Consider the following 20,928-nt stretch of genomic DNA (forward strand, 5'->3'; position numbering starts at 1 on the left):
AATTACCTTGTGCAGCACATTACTATTTTAGACTCTGTTGCTCCATAAATGATCTATGGTGATGTAGGAGACGTATAGTCAATGTTTACTAACTACACAAATTTTAACTCAACGTATATAGCAAGATGTTTTTAGGAATCTATGCAGCGGATGTGTCTTTGAATGTTTCTATCCATCTAAATGTTGTTATCCTTGAATGCCGCAAAGGCAGGAGAAATACTAATTGGCTGTGTACTGTTCCTAAGAAATGTTTTGCTTTTACAGCTATATCAGTGGGACACATACATAATCACTGCTCCAAAGAACAAAACAATGCCAGTAGATTTCTTGAAGTGTAATAGTATTTGATACAAAATTTCACTCTTCCCTTATTCCAACCTGACTACTCCATTCCACATATCACTTGACTGCAGATACATTGCAGTTAAATTTGTTGACCAGTGTCTTTGGGTGTGCCACTACAGTGGTTCATTGGTTGCCTCGGTTGGCTGCTTTTTTACCCTACATATGTGCTTGCCAAACATGTGTCTGAAACTGTTTTTTTTTCCAGGTTAGAAAAGCTAAGTGGTACATGGTATAACTAGCAGAATTTCACAGTTGCGTTAGTGATGGAAACTGTGTAAAAACATGTTGTGTTTGAACAGTAGAGGTTTTTCCTTTCCAATTAATTGCTGGCAGATGATGTTTAATGCTCTTCAGCTGGTAAAACCAAGTATAACTGAATAAGAGATGGAAAACTGCTAGTTATGACCGCTTTACAGGATCATCTATGCAAAAGGTATAAAGATATTTATAGGTATCTTCTGCAATTGCATCTAACATATTTAATGGGTCATTGAACATGAATTTTTAATATTTCATGGCTTACCAGTTCATGGATGACTGAAACCTTCACTTTCTGTATAAAGACTAACAAAAATGGATGTTATAAATTTATAGCCTCTATTGTAGCATATCCAAACTTAAATTACAGATTTTTTTAAAAGTAAAACAAAAATTTCTCACTGTAGGTTACAACCATCAGCTTTCTGCTGTTACGGTAGGGTTTATTTCATTGGTTTTCAAGAAACTAGAGAGGTTAATTAACTTCCTGAGTGACAGTGTTCATCATGGTCTTTCTCTTGCTCCCGGCAGGACCAAAATGCCATACATTTACTGATTCAGAGCAGAATGTTCTCCTTTAGGGCGTGTATTTGGTTTCCTGGCATGCTCAGGGAGGGGAGATTCCAGATCTGCCCATTTCCCACTGCTGAGAAGAGTGACTTTGCAGAGTCCCCCCTTCCTTTGTGCTGCATGGTGACAGTCAGCCAACCTGGAACTGGAACTTGCATTCATCCTTGGTGTTTTGTCTGTTTTGCTTAAGGGTACCTGTGAACAAAGGTGCAGGAATATGTTGAACTTAAATGTCCTGATACTGTTAGGGAAGATTTTGAACAGGAGTGTAACAGTTCCTCTCAGTTCCTGTTGTATAAGGGCTTTGTTTGTAACTATTGGTTTGTCCAGGATCTAATGTCACATATCAAATTAAATTCTAACTACTGTCTTGTATGAAAGTAAATCAGATTTTTTTTTTTAATCCCCTGCTTGATGGCATAAACCCTAGTGTGACTCAATGCCATAGAGGCAGCTCTTGCCGAGAGCCAGGCAGTATTGTTGTTTCTAATTTCTTGGTGTTTATGTGCAGCCTCATAATAAATTTATCCTCCAATGTCTTGATTAGGTACATTAACATCACAATTCAACAATCTTTTTAGCTCCAGTTTGATAATACAAGAACGTCATAAAGTTATATTTCAACAGGTCAGGTCTATACATGTGAACAATTTTATACCTAATTACTGAAGTCTCTGAAAATAAGATAACTAGGAGCCAGTTGTGTATGTTGGCAAATTTCTCTTGTTTACAGTTTTATTATAATCTTTCCTAAGCATCCTTTGCCCATCCTTTCAAGAGACAGCATATTGGGCCATGAGGGATCTTTGTTTTGTACCAGTATAATGTACTTATGTACTTCAACGATTGATACAAGTTGTTTCTATTTTTATTTTTGTTACTATTTATTCCTATTATGGAACCACTAAAATGTGCAGTGCTTTATGTAGTTACAATGAATATGGTGTTGATTGCAGTCTTCTACAGTGCTTCTTGTGAGTAGTTGGGATGCAGCATGATAGTGTGGAGAGTCTGTAAAGATTTCATTTAGTAATCTCAAAATACAAAATAAATGTATCTTTAAATTGTAATTTTTCAGAGTGGACTCCCACTTCAGACTACAGTGTATTTTACCATTTGTCTAGCCTTGTGGTTTAAAATGTTTGATTTTTGTGTTTCAGAAGTATTTGGCTCAAATCTTCCTGGAATGGCTGTTTTAATTAGAAATTCTTAATATCTTGTTTCTTTATACAAGATTTGGGTCAATATTCTTTCAACACCTAATTATCCTGATCATCCAAAAATAGACTGCAGTTAAGACATGTTGAAAGTCTTTTTCTTTCTTGGAGAAAGCAAGGTAGTTTAGTCTTAGAAGATACTCCAAACATCTGATTATGAGAAATCTCCTTTAATTTTATGATTTATGCTCATGACAGAGAGAGAGTACTGATTTTTGTCCTTGGGACAGCTTAGAAATCCTAATTGCTTTAATTATTTTTGAATACGAGATTATATTTGCAATCAGAACTCCTTCATATAGCAGTAGAAGGCTAGTAACTCTGTGTACAGTTCTATATTTTACTGGAATGGCATTGGAAGTGTAGGGGCCTTCTGTGAATGTATCAAGTCCAATCGGTATCACAGATACGTGGTAGTAATTTTGAAGTTGCTTTTTTTTTGTTCCTGATAGAACTTGTTTTACAGTATCAAGTTATGCTGCCATTGTAGTACAGAAGTGTTATAAATGAAGGACAAAAACCCCCCAAAACAGGTAAAAGTTTTCTTGATTTGGCGATTTAAGGTTATACGCTTGATCAGTTGCACAAAGATTTGCTTCTGGAAAACAATCTTCGTGTCACCTGTTTCGTCTTCTAAAAAATGCTTGGAACCTGAGACCTGATGCAGAAATAAATCAGGGGGTGGCAGAAGGATACTTTTGTTGGCTAGCTATTGCCTGTCCCTTGAAAAATAGCCAGCCTTTGTCTGCTGTCCACTTTATGAAGCTACCTGACTTAAGTAATCAAATTAACTGTAAACATCACTACCCAAGTGGTTTTTTTTTTTACCATCTGTTACCATCTTCGGTTGCTCTGAATTTAAGAATGAAATGGAAATGAATGTCTATAGTTCTCCTACTTAGGAGTGTCTTTCCCATGGTGTTATGGAGTAAATTAGATGCATGCACCTCCAGCAGATTGCAGGTACATTCAGGTCTTGGTTTTGCATGGTTTGGAGGATCAAAATAAACTCCCCTGTGATCAATTCCAGGGGACTTAACAAATTTCTGAAAATATTTCCAAATGTGTCCTCAGGTACAGAAAATAATTTGAGCCTCTTGGAAAATACCACATTAAGCAAATTTCTAGCATGATTTTCAGGGCATTGTTGAGTACTTTGATTGATCCTCAAAGTGAGGGAACTGACTCAAAAATACTGATTTACCCATTCTTCTCTCTGTAGAGATTTTAATACTTTTTTTTTTAAATTGATGAGCAGAGTGAGGCAGATGTTTGTGGATTGCCTTTTACTTTCATTTTTCTCCTTAGGCAGATTGATTAGTGCTAAAGTAAATGTGCTAAGAGGAAAAAAAGGGGCTTTTTCCTAATTTCTCTATTGAATAAGAATAATGAAGAAAAAGCAAATTAATTAATAGTTTGAAAGATTCCTTTAATAATACTTCCAAAATGAATAAATTATTGACGTGCTTTTAAAAAGTAGTATTACTCTAACAGTGAGTGGGCAGGGCTAATCTATACAATTGCTTTTGAGATACCAAGAATTTTTTCAGAAGATGGTGGGGGAAGCTGGATTTTCATCATTTTTTTTTTTTTTAATATTAGTATTATTTTCCTTTCCTTTTTAATACTTATTTTTAAGACTGCAGAGTACGGAGGGAATACAGTAATTAATAGTTGGAGAGTCCTGACAGAGACTCAAAAGAAGGGTAGAGGGGAAACACAATACAGGAGAATATAGAAGATAGAGATGATATGCTTTGCCTTTGGTGAATACATTATAACAGCCACACTAAGTCAGACCAAAAGTAGGCTTGCCCACTGTTTTACTTTTATAAGACAGTAAAACTGTCTGACTACTTCTGATTAATATCAGACATGCAGGCAAAATATAAGACCAGCAAGCAGAGGATGAGTTTAGTCTGATATATGTTAGAGCTTCTTATTACCTGTGGCTTAAATGCTTGCCATGGAGTTAATGTTCTTTGTGGTTAGCAGCCTGTGGTTGTATTTCCTTCCATTAAAGTGTCCAGTTGCTTTCTTAACTCCATAAAACCCTCTACCACCACCCTGCCTTTTCAGTGGCAAAGCATGTCACAGATTAACTACAAATTTGGTTGAAGAAATACCTCCTTCTGTGTTTCTTGTTTGCTTTTTTAAATCGCCTTTTTAGTTTTATGGGATGTTTCCTGGATCTTGTTTCAGTGTCCCCATTTGAAAAAACTACGGGGCTTTTTTGGAAAGCACTGGGTTTTTGAGGAGAATATGTGAGGACTAAAGATAATGAGAAAGTACAGAGGAGCCATGAAAGGATGCTGCACTGATGAGTCAAGATTTGCAGCTAGTCAGTCACTGAACAAAAAAACCCCTAGAAGACAGACCGGTAATTGAAGAGAGCAGATTCTAAAATATGAATATGAATTCTAGGTCAAGGTGATGAAGTGTCTTCTCAAAGGAAGAAAATACATTTGCTTCACTTAGATTGAAGAGGAAAGCCACAGGGGAAGCCAGTTGCAGGAGAACGTGCTAGAAATAAGGCAGCTTCTAGTATGCAGAAAGCTATTCTGTGGTCTGAAAGACAGGAGAGGGTGGAATGGTGCAAAAAGGGAGGAGGGGAAAAGGAAAAAGGAAGAGTCACACTTAAGCCTTGAATAAATCTATGAAATTGGCAGCGCTTTTTGTCAAATATTATTTAGTGTAAATGGGACACAAAAAGTAAGACTGATTGGTATAAGACAGAAGTGGTTGACATATACAGCGAGGAAAATACTGTATGAGAATTCTTACGACCTATATAGTAGAAACTGAAAGAGTTTTGCAGTATAAAATTCAAGGTTGTATGCCTTGGGCTTAATAAACTTTTCTGGTATGAAGATATGCGAAAAATATCTTGAAGGTGGTGAGTACGAAACAAACTGAATGGGTTTAACAGCATGAAATTCAAGGTCATATACTTGAGGGTAAATAAACATTTCTTCTAAAAACAGAGGGATCATCTGTTAGAAACTGAAGGGGGAGAAGGAATTTTTGGCTGTCTTCATAAATGACTGAGCCACCAATATGATGAAGCTTTGAAAAAGCCAAAAGGGTCACTTGATTAAACCTGTAAATCACATAGATTTGCCTTAAGTGAATTCAAGCCAGAGGAAACAGTGAAGGTAGAGATGCAGAGTAACAAATAGAGAAAGATTTCATAAAAATATAAGAATGTATTCAAATAAATAGGTTTTGAATAAAATTACTTGGGAAACTGAAGTAAATTTTCCTATCTGTGTACTAGTAAGATTCTATAAAAGTCTTCTATGGTAGTCATTGTTTTGGAGGGAAAAAACTTTTTATTTTTATGATAAAATTGAGTTCATTCATGAAAAAGATGGTGTGACACGATGGCTTCAGTGACACAGACTGATCTCAATCCAGTACATTCTTTATTGTACTCAAGACTGAAAGTAGACATGTTACATGATAATTTTTAGGGGAAAATGTAATACAAACCTCCTTCCCTGGCCGGCTGTCAAGAGTGCTTCCTAGTAACAGCTAAACATCCCTAATATCATGGTAGAACAAACATTTAAAAATCCTGAAATAGATATAAAATTAGCCTAAGCAACATTGGTTTTTTTAAAGGATAAATGGTAGTAGTAGTCATCAGTTGATTTCCTTCCCCACACACTCCCCTGCCTCGTAGCAATTAAACATTTAGTGAATATAATGCTGTCACATCTGGAATTTGTCAGCATATTTATGTCTTGAAAGTTTGTTCATGTTAGTAATTAGTGTTAAATTCTGACCCAATCTGATGAAGTCTTCTGGTAAAGTGCTGTCAACCCTTTGATGAGTTATGCAGAAATTACTCAAAAATTGGGAAGTGTGGTGTATACTACTACATATAAAGATATAACACTCAAGGTCCTTGAGAGTCAACACAGAATAATGAAGTAATATTTATGTGAGAAATGCGAAAAATAGCTAATGTGGGACAAAGAAAAACACCAAATGCAAACAGCGTGTCCAGAGGAGGCCACTAAGATGATCAGGGGGCTGGAGCACCTCCCTGATGAGGACAGGCTGAGAGAGTTGGGGTTGCTCAGCCTGGGGAAGAGAAGGCCCCGGGGAGACCTTATAGCGGCCTTCCAGTGCTTAAAGGGGGCTACAGGAAAGGTGGGGAGGGACTCTTTATCAGGGAGTGTAGGGATAGGATGAGGGGTAATGGTTTTAGACTGAAAGAGGGCAGATTTAGATTAGATATGTGGAAGAAATTCTTCCTTGTGAGGGTGGTGAGACACTGGCACAGGTTGCCCAGAGAAGCTGTGGCTGCCCCCTCCCTGGAAGGGTTCAAGGCCAGGTTGGACGGGGCTTTGAGCAGCCTGATGTAGTGGAGGGATGGCAGAGGGGTTGGAACTAGTTGATCTTTAAGGTCTCTTCCAACCCAAACCATCAATGAGTCTGTCATTCATAGAAGAAAAAGGCTTGCAAAGCAGACTGGGTCACTGTGTTTGCTGAGCACTGTAGTATCCTATATGGCCACCTACGTGCATGTTACCAAAGTGAGGGGGACAGTGCTCTCTGGAGCACCACCAAGGCTGTGCCTGGGATACCCCTGTCTGCTGGTGGCTCTCTTAATGTCAAAAACATTTTTGACTGCATTTGTGAGAGAGTTTTAAAAAGAATTGGATTAATTTAAGCTGAGAAAAAGGTAACATATCTAGCTGAAGCATGCAGTAACAAATGCTTTAACTTCACACTGGAAGGCCATAAGCATTTTGAAGGGGTGTCCCTTCTGTTGTGTTTTTTTCATGCATTAAAAGCCTTGCTCAAAACATAATTCAGGATCAAAACCAGATTTTAAAAATCTAAGCATTCAAAAAAGTGTTGATGTATTTTTAATAATTTTTATAAAAACAGTTTTGATCAATTGCTGGCTTATACATATAATTGTAATGTTCTGTTGTTACCTTTCTGCCATAGGCTTTTCTAACAAGGCTGACACACTGAGCATACTCTAGCTATAATTTTGATTGAAATAATTTTGAGCAGGTTTTTTTTATGTTCACATAATTTGTACTAGGGTCTATGAATTTAACTCCAGGAGACTATTGCGGCAGTCATTTTGCCTGAAATGTTTTTTCTAAATGGCATCTGATTTTCAAACTGTTTTGTTGCATAGCAGTGGTTTTAGCACATATGTGAGTAGCTTTTGGCAGCAGTGGGTTTTGAACAAGTGCAGTGAGCTGCATGTTTGCTTTGAGAGCCACGTGATGACAGTGCTGCAAAGCACTAGAGTGTGTATAAATATTAATATGACTGTGAAAGAATATAGTACTGTTGTCTGATGGTACTAAATAAGGAGAGTTCTTAATTTCTTGATAGGTGAGATTCAGAATCAAAAAACTGTGGGTACTTACTTTTGTAAGCCAGATGGAAGAATTACAATTAACATTGCATCTTGGGCAAAATAATTGAAGATTATAGACTGTGGTGACGAAAAATACCTCGCAGATCATGTAGTATGTCTCTGCCAGTTTGAAATTGTTCCTGCTAGTGTCTTTCATTAATATTTTTCTAGTCCAGTTCAAATTGTACCACTTGGTGAGATTTCAATCACATCTCTGAGGAAACAGCTTTTTTTTTTTTTTCCTTCTCCTAATAGTCAGCATAATTTTCTCTGTTTAGTTGTATCGTATGGACTTGAGAGGTGTCCCATGTTTTGTCCAGACTCTTTCCTGTGATAGTTACTCATTGCTTACCCAAGCTAACCATGTGTTTCCCTGTATCCTGGGTCCTAATTCTGTTCATGTTTTGCACCTCCACAAATGTTTTCTGGCTCCTCATGGTGTCCTTGGGAAGACCCTGGCCTTTCTCAGCGGACAGCTCTCATTTCTGGAATCCTTCTCCCTTCCACGCAGCCATGTGCTGACAAAGCCGGGCTTTGTGTCTGCTTTGGGAATGATGCAAGGCCCATCTGTTAGTCCAGGCTGATAGGAAAAAAGCAGCCTTTAAGGATGGCTTGTGGGTTGCTTGTGTTTTCCAGGGGTTTCGGTGTCCATATTTGACCAGTGCATCTCCAGAAGCAAACTGAGCGGTCATTTCCTACTGGCAGCAACTCTCTGCCATGGTTTGATGATTATTCTCACGTCGCATCCAAGCTTTCAGCAGCAGGTTTCTCACACAAATATATTTTAAAATTCAGTCATGGCTAATTTTTAAACATATCGGTGATACCTGTTCCTTCAGATCTTTCAGATCAGTAACTTCAGATTTTCTTGTTATTCCTGCAGAAAATTCCATTTACTTATTAACTTTTTCTGGTACTAAATCATTACCATATCTAACTTTAATAGCTTTAGAATATTACTTCTAACTGTAATTTCTTTTATTCAAACGATTCTCAATCAATATTCTTTCTTATGTCACCCACACAGTTTTTCTGGCTTGTTTCTAGTCTGTTCTTGCCAGATGTTTTTTCCCAAGCTTTTGTGATAATGAAATGGAGCCACTGTAGCCATGGTATTTAAAAAAAAAAAAAAAGCTTTGAAAAGTCGGTTTGTGGGTTTTTTTTTTGTTTGCTAAGAAGTGCAATTAGTTTGACATTGCATTAATATTTTTCCCAACTGTGTTTCAAACTTTCTGATGTATCTTCATTTAAGAACAGATTGCCTCCAAAGTTCTACAATACCTGAACTTCTCCAGTAGTAATATTTTTCAATGCTTAAGTTATAGGCTGCACTTGTACCTAAAGAGTTAAAAGAACATGAAAATTGGTGCTTTTAAAAATTTTGCTATAAATACACTGTCTTAAACCCAGTTTGTTCCACTATACCTTGCTTTACCAGGTGAATGCCCTAAGTAGGCACAGAGAGAGAGACTATTTATATGAATGCAATTCTGTGCAAAATAGCTCAGCTCCAGAAGCAGTTAGAATGAAAGTTAGATCTGGTAATGATTTAATACTATAGAAAGCTTTTTCTTCCTTTCTCCACTACTCCCAGCCCAGTTAGCTGTTAGATAGATGTTCAGTGAAGAGGTGCTCAAACATCCTTCTGTGTCCTAAAAGACTTAACTATTTGGTGAAGACAGTTGTCTTATTTTTATTAATTGGGTCTAGACAGGTAGGTTCAGCGCAAAATATTTGAGTAACTGAATTCCACATCTGCCACAATTAAATCTTTTCTTCTAACATAGCAATTTATTGCAAAAAAAATACACGTGTTGCCTAATTCTGTGGCTGATTTACCAGCAGGAGAATCCTGGTATATTGTATAAAGCAGAAAAAAATGACGAAGTCACTGCTTTGGGGTGACAGAACTCTGGCTGTGTTGATTCTCCCTGAGCCCGTTGAAAAAGTTGTGCAAACAGAGCTCCAGGCTGCTGCCCCCACAGCATGCAGGCTTTTGGATTTGTCCTTTGGAGGTCTTTGCTTTTCTCCGTGTACAGACTAGGCATCTGTAGCTAGGTTTTGAATTGTGCTCCAAAGACTCACAAGTTAGGTATTTTAGCTTCTAACATTTGGCCGTCTGTAGGGAAGCTGATCCCTATTTACTGCCCTTAGATACATGTTCTTTCTCTTCATCTCTACTTTGGAGATAAAACTGTTTCTTACCTGCATGAATTGAAAATGACAGTTCTCTCTACTTCTGTCTTTTTAAACAGTCTCAGGATCAGGACTCACTATTTCAGCACTCACTTCCCTGTGATGATGTTTTTATTAAGCTAAATAAATAGAGGATTTGAAAGAAATTAGTAAAGGGTTGCAGTTTGCTAAGTAAGTTTGTGTTACTCTGATCAGTAGGTTCATTTGTCTTGTAATGTTGTATATTGAGTCTTAATGTCTTGAGTCAAAAACATTAATGAAACTTAGTGTCTAGTCTGATGCTATTTCAGATTTATTGAGTCAGACTTTAGTAAGGAATTTTATGTTGCAAACCTTATGTTACACACATAGAATTTGGTGTTAGCTGGAAAAGAAAATGGTTGCCATTAGTTGTTAAAAGTATTGCTGGAGCATTTGTAATGCAGCAGCAAGCCCACTTTTATGTCCCACATAAAACTGAGATGGGTCCAGCTCCAAACTATCTAGGCTTTTGCTGTGCTTATTGGGAGCTTTTAGGAGCCTCCTGCCATTCCTTCATCAGTGATTTCTGAACGTGAGGCCAGCTGCAAGTATATATTGCAGAAGTGATTCGCCAGTAATGGTGCACCAGGGTGTAAAATAGCAATTGTTACAGCGGATTACTCCATAATGCTTCTTCACTGACTGAATAAGGACTTTGTTGAATGAAGAATGTCAAAAAATGTGCTCTCACAGTCATAAGTATTTTATGAAAATAAACACCTAACAAGTTTGAGGTTGATCCTAATTCATTGATGTGTTCGAAGTGATTCATGAACTGGATTTTGAGCCATATATACTGACAATTTATCAATGCTGACAATTTGTAAGTCATGTGCTACTCCTTAATGTAATTTGTAGACCTGAATTAAGTAAATGGAATTTGTCTTTGTGAATGTGGGTAGGCCAGTATTCCTTAACTGAACTCCAAAGACTTTTCAGAATGATGGCATCCAAACTACTGTTGTCTAATGCCATATAAAAGAAAGTTAGGCACAGGCTTAATAAAATTTGCCTCATTCTTGGTGACTAATTTTTTCTGTTCTCCACAGGTAGGTGTAATTTTTTTTTTTTTATGTCCATGTAAGGGAAAACTAATAATTCTTCCTACCTCCTGCAAGCACTGTCACAAATTTGAAGACCGAGTTCACTTTCAGCAAAAGAGTGGGGTTGTTATTGAGTTAGGATTTTTTTTTTTTTTTTTTTACTGATACTGGTAAGAATTTGCTGCTGCTTTTTATAGAAATGTGCTTCCTTGAAGCTTTGAACTGACACTCTCTTTCCTGATATATTTATTCTGCAGAAATTCCTTAATATGCTATTACTACGGAGAAGTAGGTCATGATTGGCTGGTTTTTTTTTTTTGTTTTGTTTTGTTTTTTTCAAAAGTAGAGCTGTGGTCAGATACCAATACTTCATAGAATGTGACCATGTTGCCTTGAATTGTCTGTGGCATCTATAGCAAAGGCCGGGGAAAATTTTTCTTGTTTTCTGCTTTTACCTCTTTCTTTCCTCTGGGAGCTTGGAAGAGGTAAGGAGACAGTGGAATCACCACAGTGTTTTTTCCTAACTGAGGCAGAACAGACTGACTGCGCTCAAGAGTGACATCCCACAACTGCACCTTAGTGATACTGCAGTAATTTGGAGGAACAAAGATAGCAACAAATACACTGGTACACTGCTATTTTGGTAAAAAATCAGTGGCTCCGTCAAGACACTGTATGTGTGTTTGTAGGCAAATTTCTCTCCTTTCAGGCTCTGCTCTTTTTAAGCACACAATCTTCCAGCCTTTCCAAACTTCAGATTCTTTTTTGTGTAGAGTAGAGTGATACATCTATCTGTTTGAAATGTGGTATGAGCTGGCACAGGAATCATAGAATCAGATAATGGTTTGGGTTGGAAGGGACCTTAAAGATCAACTAGTTCCAACCCCCCTGCCAAGGGCAGAGACACCTTTCACTACATCAGGTTGCTCAAAGCCCTGTCCAACCTGGCCTTGAACCCTTCCAGGGAGGGGGCAGCCACAGCTTCTCTGGGCAACCTGTGCCAGTGCCTCACCACCCTCACAGTAAAGAATTTCTTCTTAATATCTAATCTAAATATGCCCTCTTTCAGTTTAAAACCATTATCCCTTGTCCTATCACTACATGCCCTCGTAAAGAGTCCCTCCTCATCTTTCCTGTAGGCCCCTTTTAAGTACTGGAAGACCACTGTAAAGTCTCCCCAGAGCTTTCTCTTCTCCAGGCTGAACAACCCCAACTCTCTCAGCCTGTCCTCATCGGGGAGGTGCTCCAGCCCCCTGATCATCTTTGTGGCTTCCTCTGGACTCACTCGAGCAGGTCCATGTCCTTCTTATGTTGGGGGTCCCAGAGCTGGGCACAGCACTGCAGGTGGGGTCTCAGAAGAGTGGAATAGAGGGGGAGAATCACTTCCCTCAACCTGCTGGCCACACTTCTCTTGATGCAGCCCAGGACAGGGTTGGTCTTCTAGGTTATGAGCACACTTTGCTGGCTCATACTCATTTTTCCATCCATTAATATCCCCAAGTCCTTTTCCACAAGGCTGCTCTCAATCCACTCAATTCTCAGCCTGTATTTGCTTGGCATTGCCTTGACCCATGTGCAGGACCTTGCACTTGGCCTTGTTGAAATCCATGAGGTTTGCATGGGCCCACCTCTCAAGCCTGTCTAGGTCCCTCTGGATGGCATCCCTTCCCTCCAGAGTGTTGACTGCACCACACAGCTTGGTGTCATCTGCAGATTTGCTGAGGGTGCACTCAATCCCACTGTCCATGTTGCCAACGAAGTTGTTAAATAGTGCCAGGCCCAATATCGACCCCTGAGGAACACCACTCGTCACTGCTCTCCACGTGGACATCAAGCCATTGACTGCAACTCTTCGAGTGCTGCCATCCAGCCTATTACTTATACATTGAGTGGTCAATTTAGAGACAAGGATGTTGTGTGCTGGGACAGTGTCAGATGATTTGCACAAGCCCAGGTAGGTGATGTCAGTTGCTTTTTCCTTATCCACCAGTGCTGTAACCTTGTAATAAAAGGCCACCAAATTATTCAGGCACAATTTGCCTTTAGTGAAGCCACACTGACTGTCACCAACCACCTCCTTATTTTCCACTTGCCCTAGCATAGTTTCCAGGAGGATCCGCTCCATGATCTTTCTAGGCACAGAGGTGAGACTGATTGGACTGTAGTCCCCCACGGTCTTCTTTTTTGCCTTTTTTAAAAATGGGGGTTATATTTCACCGGATTGCCACAACTCACATATGATGGATAGTGGCTTAGCAACTTCATCCGCCAGTTCCCTCAGGACCCATGGATGCATCTTGTCAGTCCCATGGACTTGTGCACCTTCAGATATCTTAGATGGTCTCAAACCTGATCTTTTCCTACAGTGGGTGGTTCTTCATTCTCCAGATCTCTGCCATTGTCTTCTGTGTCTTGGGCGGTGTGGCTTGAGCACTTGCTGGTGAAGACTGAAGTAAAAAAGTCATTGAATACCTCAGCATTCTCCATATGCCAGGTAACCAGATCTCCTGTTTCCTTCTGGAGATGGACCACATTTTCCCTAGTCCTTCCTTTTATCACTGACATACCTTTAGGATCTTTTCTTGTTGCCCATGATGTCCTTGGCCAGAATTAATTCTATCAGGACTTTGGCCTTCCTAACCTAACCTGACCCCTGGCTGCTGAGTTTATCTGTATTCCTCCCAGGCTATCTGTCTTTTCTTCCACCTTCTGAAGGCTTCCTTTCTGTGTCTGAGCTTGTCCAGGAGCTCCTTGTTCATCCATGCAGGCCTCCTGGTGTTTTTGCCTGGCTTCCTTTTTGTTGGGATGCATTGTTCGGGAGGTGATCTTTGTTTATGAACCATCTTTCTTGGGTCCCTCTTCAGGGCTTTAGCACATGGTACTACAACCTGAAGTGTGAATGTTCAAGAGGGAGGTCTTCCGGTATAAAGGAAAGAGAATCAAAGTATCTCCTGGTTGTCAGGTAGAGATTTGGAAAATGTTCAGCTCATGGCTAGTATTCCTGTTCCCCGCATCACTTTTCTTTCTCTTATCAGAACTCCAGGATGACTCTTGATATGAAGGGTTTAGCCCCTGGTTCTCAGTGCTTGTGCTGAAAATGTAATGGTGAAAATGTATATATGTTCTTGGGTTTGCTAGCTTCAGAACTACATGAAAATCAGTGAGCACATGTAAGTGGCTTTCTAGAGAAATATGGGTATGATGCCAAATGGAAAAAAAAATAAAAATTGGCCACTGATATTCATGTTAGCAAACATGACTAACATTACTAATGTCTCTTGTTCATAGATCACCTCTCTTGTGACTCTCCAGCTGTTATCCATGGTTGGCCATAATGACCAGCTTGATGGACCACGATATAAATGTACTGTATCTCTGGACTTCATCAGAGCTGTTGCACGGTGAGCCTATTAGAGATCGTTTACTATTATATCTGCTGACTTGAAAGAGACTTCAAACCCAGCATTTGCTCAGTCTGTAGTGCCCTGCAGACCAAAATAGAAATCTATGGATGTTTTCTAAGAACGAGTGAATGAGTTGTCTTATTTATGAGAAGTGTTGAACTTGAGGTAAGTATAGTCCAATCCTGTTTTGAAAAAAAATTACATAACAGTGGCAGTATGTGTTACAGTAACATACTGTCTTTGTGCTTAATAAAGGTCAGGGACTTCATGTGAAAATACTAGTCTAAAATGTCAGTCCATTTCACTACCAAAAGGCACATTATGGTAATTGAATTTGAAAGAGGTTGTACATATGATATAAAACTACATAGGTTATAAGAATTCTTCCACATAGTCTACCTTGTGTGATCTGTATGTAGTTGATACAAACTAATTCAGTAAACGAATGTAGGTACCTCAATAGCTCTCTTCATTTAGAGCCTTCAGTTCTGGAGTCTGAGAATAGTTCCAGGTCTATGAGAAGAGATGATAAGTTACAGACAGAAATGCATGCGTTACATGGGCAACAATCAAGCCTATGTCTCATTTTTTATGAAATGCCAACAACATAGCCTCACACCTGTTGCTGCAGCCAGCTTATTAGCAAGTCTTGGATAAAGAGTCTGTAGCCAAATCAGAGCCCAGAAATGACACGTAGTGAAAAGGATGAGAAACATTCTCAAGGCCTTCTCTGTAATGTAGGACTTCAGAGAAACCTGTGGTGTAGACTGTACCCCATAACCTCAGTGCACATGTTGCTCTTCTGAGCAATTAAATGCCCAACAGCCTTGTCAGTGAACCCCACAGACACACTGATTTCAGTTTGCAGTTGGGCAGGCCATAGAATGAAACTTCATCTGGTTCAGGCCTGGCTGGACCACACTGCCAGGATCACCATGGCTTATCTATGTAAATTTGCTATTCCCAGCAATAAAGTCACTTGTGAGTGATGCCCTGAAAAAGCTCCCACTGGTACCAAGTACAGCAGACCATCTGCTCAGCAACATGGATCATTGTGTATACAAACGTGCCCAAGTTCTTGTCTCTGCTCTAACTCCTGTGGTGAATAGAGACCAGTTCATAAACTCTACTGACTCTGAGGGTCCTTCAATTAAGATACTTGAAATGGTAGCCCTCTCCTTGCAACTTTAATACCCTTAGAAGTTTCACTGACTCCATTGAAGTTGCTGGAAGGTAGAGATGGCCAGAGAACAGAACCAAAATTTATGCTATGCAGCTCATGCTTACCGGAGAAAGTTGGAGGCTCTATCACTTCAAATCTCAGTGCGTGGTGTAGTGCTTTGGCTTGCTTTCCTTTATGTCAGGTGTGTGTGTGTATATATATCCTGACTGAGTTTTCCTATGTGTTATAAGAAAGAAAGCAATTCTTGCCCCCACTCCCCCAAAGTACTTTGGAAGTGTTTATATGCTGCCTAGATAGGGCCATTTAAATGACCTGACAGATTTTACAGTTGGCCTATTCTGCTTTTCTCCTGTTTCCCCACCTTCCTTTTTTTTGTCTTGCTTTGTTCCTTTGTTCCATTATTTTTTTTTTCAATTAAGTATCTTTTTCAGCCCAGTCTTTGCTAAATCTTTAAGGAGGAGGATCCATAAAAATACAAGGTTCCATGAACCCATGAGAAATGGGCTTCCCCGTTGCCTTGATGGGGCTAGCTACAGGGTGAAGACATGAACTTCTCTGCTTTAAGAAATTTTATTTTCCAGCTGTGCAGTAGTCTTACAGCTTCCTATAGTTTTTAACCACTCATGCGAGAGGTTATATTTATTGCAGAGAAGGAACTACTTTGCCATTTCAACCAAAATATACATCAAGTAAGCAGCCCATCTCCTGATTCTTTTTAGTTTGTTATTGTAATGGTACTAAAATAGGTTTGCTAGTCACGAAAATCTTCAGAAACCTCAGCCTTATTACCATCTCAGCTTTGTTACTTGAGCATATTTCCTAATGGAAAGTTGAAGAGTACAAAGAGCAGGACAGAAAATTATGCTCTCTTCCTTCCATCCCCACCCCCATTCAAGTTGTTCAGATTGTAATTTAATTTTCTGTATTTTTTAAGCGAAAGTGAAGTTTGCATTTAAAAAAAAAAATCCACCTGTTTTTAGAAATGAGTAAAAAATATTGTGTCTCTTCCTGATGGCTTTTAGTGTGATAAGTGCTGGTCATACACAGTCTCTCTCTTTAATTCTGCAGAATCTCATGTCTGGCTTTATTCTCTTGCATACATTTAGTCTTTGCAGAGATATTCCCATGCTTTTTACCACATAGTATTTACACATTTAGCTGAAGATGAGGTAAGACATTTACTTGTTAGAAATCTTTAATTTCTGTTTTAAGAATTTCAGACCTAAGTTCATAAATTTTCTGTAGTTGAAGTAGGGATCTCCTAATGTTTGTTGAATGTAATGGATCTTTTCATACAGTCTCTAATGAGCCCTGTTGTTGTGACAGGACGATTGTGTTTCATTTAGTTGATAAGGTCAGCATTTGTTAGAGTCTGTGATTTTGTTTCTGTTGAAAGCCTTGTAACTAAAGCACTTTTCTTGAGTGACACAATGTCATGTGAGTCTAACAATGGCAGTTAATTTCTTGAATTTTGCCACTGGATTATTAAGTAGACTCAAACACAATATTTCTTGTTGTGTATGTTGGGGATTTCTGAACTTTTTCTCTGCCCAATATGAAGTTTTATAGAAACTTTTTGAAAAGTAGGTTACAGGATGATGTGTGAACAGAGAATATTAAATGATTGTAGTCTAACAAATAAGACATTCATCCAGTTAATCTCACTTAGCATTGTGAGCAGTTATTTTTGCATCATTGAATACTTTTTTTAAAAAACTTTTCATTTTATACTTGTCATTATATGCAGTAATTTGTGTTATTTATTCAAACAGTAAACCCCAAAGTCTGGTAGATTGTACATCAGAATGAGTTTAGAGACAAAAAAAATAATTATATGTTTTATTCTACTGCTGTTTCATTCTGCCTGCCATTAAAGTACAAAAGTATACATTAAAATCTTCTATCCCATTGAGTGGCATTCTTGGATTTTTCAAATTTAGCTATGAACATGGGTCAGCTAGTGTCAAGACTGAAAGAATGCAGACTGCAGACGAGTACAGATGAAGGAGTTACGTAGTACATGATAAAACAGGTGGTTTGGAAGATGAACAAAACACTCAATAGCCTAAAAGATTGCTGCTTTGCATCACCAACTAGAGTATCATGTTTACCATATGAAAATATAATCTTACTAACTTTGATACATTTTTACTGCTTAATGATCAAAATAAGAATCTTCCAGTTTTTACTAGAAAGCTGCTTTATTTCTTTTTTAGACTTAGAAAGTTTAAATAGAAGACAGGTACTGTAAATAACATTAGAAGTTAAAAATTCACTTATTCATGATTGCATTTCTTTTGGGGATATTGCCTGATTTTGATTGTGCAGAATGTCCCATGTGTGCTGTCTCCAAACAGGTTAAAGTCTTAGCACTGTTAAGATGATTGCTCTAATATACTGTGTTTTTGTTTATAGGACCGTGAACTTCGACATAATAAAGTACTTGTACGATTTCTTATGAAAACAAGCTTCACAGCCATATGGACAGTGTGACAATGACTAAAGCAAGCTGTGTTCATCTCTCTACTTAGCTGGCCAGAAAGAAGAGTATTTTGGCTCTTTTGGATTTGTCCAAACAGGTGCTGGCCCAGCATGGAACCTGATGAAAATACTCTGATTGGTCTGGGTGGATCTGAGCAGAGGACTATTTACCAGGGACCCTGGAGTATTTGGAAGCAATGTGTTAATTATAAACAGCAGGGTTTGAGCACAATCTGTTCTACTCTTAATGATGTTATCTTAACACTGAAATTGCCTGAAACCCATTTACTTAGGACTGCATTTTGCTCTGTGAACTCTCCCCAGTGCTTTGAACATGGCAGCAGCCCTTGTTTGTATGCCCAGTCTTTTCACTTCCTCTCCGCAGGAATCTTTGCAATTGCCTGCCAAAGCAGCTTTTCCTGAGGCCACCATTTTAGGAGAGTGGAGTAGCAAAATATAATAAACATAAGAACATATTTAAAATCAAGCTGGTATAAATCCTTCTTTCTCTTCAGTTGTATGTAGGCAGGCTGTTACACTGTTATATGGAGATCATGATGATAGGAGACTCTTAATTAATCACCATACTGTCTTTTTTTCAGACCATTCATAAATGGTGACTATGAATCTATTTTTACAAATCTTTATTTAGAGAAAACATAGATTCTTAAAGTTCTATCCCAATGTCAAACTTGAAAGGGTTTTTTTTTGTTTAAACATTTTATAGTCCTTTCATGCTTATCTAGCTATATTAAGTGCTAATTATAATGCCATTTGGAATGAATGTTCTTTAAGATACACACTGTGTAATGGCTTTTGTAACAGTATCTGTCCTGTAGAGGAGAACAGCACAGCTGTCTTTCCATCAGAAAGGGATAAATTCAACAGGTGACAGAGTATTCCTGCAGTGGTTCCTTAAAAGAGGCGGAATAGTGAATAATCAATGTGGTTGTTACAACATAAAACTTTAGCTTTGGAAATACTTTTGGAGTAGACTACAATTCATTTGTCTCCAGTTTATAAGTGGAGGTTTCCCAATTGCTACAACCTTTATCGGGAATTAAAATCCCCACGTCCAGTTGGGCATTATTGACGTCATGAATCTGAAGATTTCTGTCACCCTCTGGAAAACTCCAGGTCCCACAGCCTGTTACTGAAATGTTTTACTCCTTTATTCTGGCCTTTGACTATTTGACAGTACAAGGCAGTGCCATGTCCTATCTTGACCGTTACATTTTTTTCAAGGGAAAAACGGTCATTTTTTCCCCCCTTGCTCTGCTATCGGAGATGGTCAAATATCTGGAACATGTGTAGCTTTTTTTTTTTTTTTTTTTTTCTTCCCCCCTCCCCAGTTGTGGCTGTGTAGCCAGGCTTCTGGATTCAGACCCAAATGAACAAGTTCCTGGTGAATTTAAGCGACAAAAGTGTCCTTCTGGCCAAGCTGTCGCTTCCTCCCCTCAGGAGAATGTGAAAGGGCAGCAATGAGTCATCTCCGTGATCCCTTTTCCTTCCTACCGCTGAGCTGAATCAAACCCTGCACCTGTCCATGAGGTGGCAACGTTTGTCACACTTACTGAAGTGCTTGGATGCAAATATATAACCTGTTTCAAAATATTTATTACCTGCTTTTGTTTTTACCAATAAAAATATACATAAGGTGTACATAACTTTACAGAGTCTTCCCCTTTTGCACCTAGTGTTGTGCTGAGCTCAGCTGTTGTGAATCTCCTGTGTGACTACCTAGAGCTGAAAGTTGGAGAAGAAAGGTTTGAGGTATTCATACGTAAACTAGTCCATGTAAAGCAACAGCAATACATCATAGGCTTTTGTGATATCTGATCTGCATTAGAATTTGATATATGAAACATGATGGGACTGATACTAAAGTGCTACATCTTGAGTCACAAATTTCAAAAACTCTGCAGCCAACCTTGTTTGCAGCTTTGAGTAAAGTGGGGCAGGGCAGTTCTACTGGGGAGGGACAGTGCCAGCTTGTGAAGCTCCTGCTCCGTGGTAGTCAATGTGGCTGAAAACCTTAGCACCTACCAAGCAGAAGAAAGAAGCTCTTCTTGGGGAAGCTTTACTACCAACAAGAAGTTGTGAGTAATACCACATTCAACCTGTGTGAGAATACCACAAATACTGAAAAATAGTTCCAGACATACAAATTAAGAGAATACAAGGAGACCACAGAAGACAAATTTACAGGTAGCTCTACATGAGTAGTTGGGTGCACAATAAATTTGGTCATGATAGAGACATTTTCAGGCAACATTTGTATCTTCTTTCATATGGGAAAGAAATTAATAGGATTTTTACCAGTTGGCTTAGTCCAAGGCCATTTCAGGAATATTTCTAATGCTTCTTATGATGGGGGTTGACAAGAGATGAGATACAAATTCAAAGGTTTCAAACAAAAAGAACCAAGCACAATGATCTAGGATAATGGGCTAGCAAATTGGCCCAAGCTCAGTATTGTAGGGTTTAATTAATTCCAGAATCTTAGTTTTTCAACAGTATGACTCCACAGCCACACATAGTTACTTGTAACAGTACTTGATGAATACACTATATTGTTTTAATGTTAAAATTCAACAGATTATTAGAAACGAGCTCATATAGATAAGTGATTTTTCTTTTCACTGTTGCTACAGCTTTTCTAGAAAGAGATCAAAACCAGAACCAGTTAAAGACTTAAATTCCCTGGAGCTCCTAGGCAGGCCCTATAGATGGAATGGACTAATTATGCCATATTTCAGAACTGATATTTAGTATATGTCTTGGTAATGTTTGAATGAGGAACAAAACCAGTCATGTA

At 38.6% G+C, this 20,928-nt stretch overlaps 1 protein-coding gene across 5 annotated transcripts in view; it reads left to right on the forward strand.

Moving 5' to 3' along the window:
- Positions 1 to 18,597, forward strand: part of ORC5 (origin recognition complex subunit 5) — a 75,869-nt gene extending 57,272 nt beyond the window's left edge. For all 5 annotated transcript variants that reach the window (XM_032996323.2, XM_032996322.2, XM_032996325.2 and 2 more), the window contains 2 exons: positions 14,331 to 14,443; positions 18,045 to 18,597. In XM_032996323.2, coding sequence (XP_032852214.1) covers positions 14,331 to 14,443; positions 18,045 to 18,090 — 159 coding nt within the window. In that variant the 3' untranslated portion in view covers positions 18,091 to 18,597. The remainder of the gene's footprint in view (positions 1 to 14,330; positions 14,444 to 18,044) is intronic.
- Positions 18,598 to 20,928: the final 2,331 nt, after the last annotated feature.

Source organism: Tyto alba, unplaced genomic scaffold (assembly GCF_018691265.1).
Source record: "Tyto alba isolate M040663 unplaced genomic scaffold, T.alba_DEE_v4.0 Super-Scaffold_2, whole genome shotgun sequence".
In the NCBI taxonomy this organism is placed as follows: Eukaryota; Metazoa; Chordata; class Aves; order Strigiformes; family Tytonidae; genus Tyto; species Tyto alba.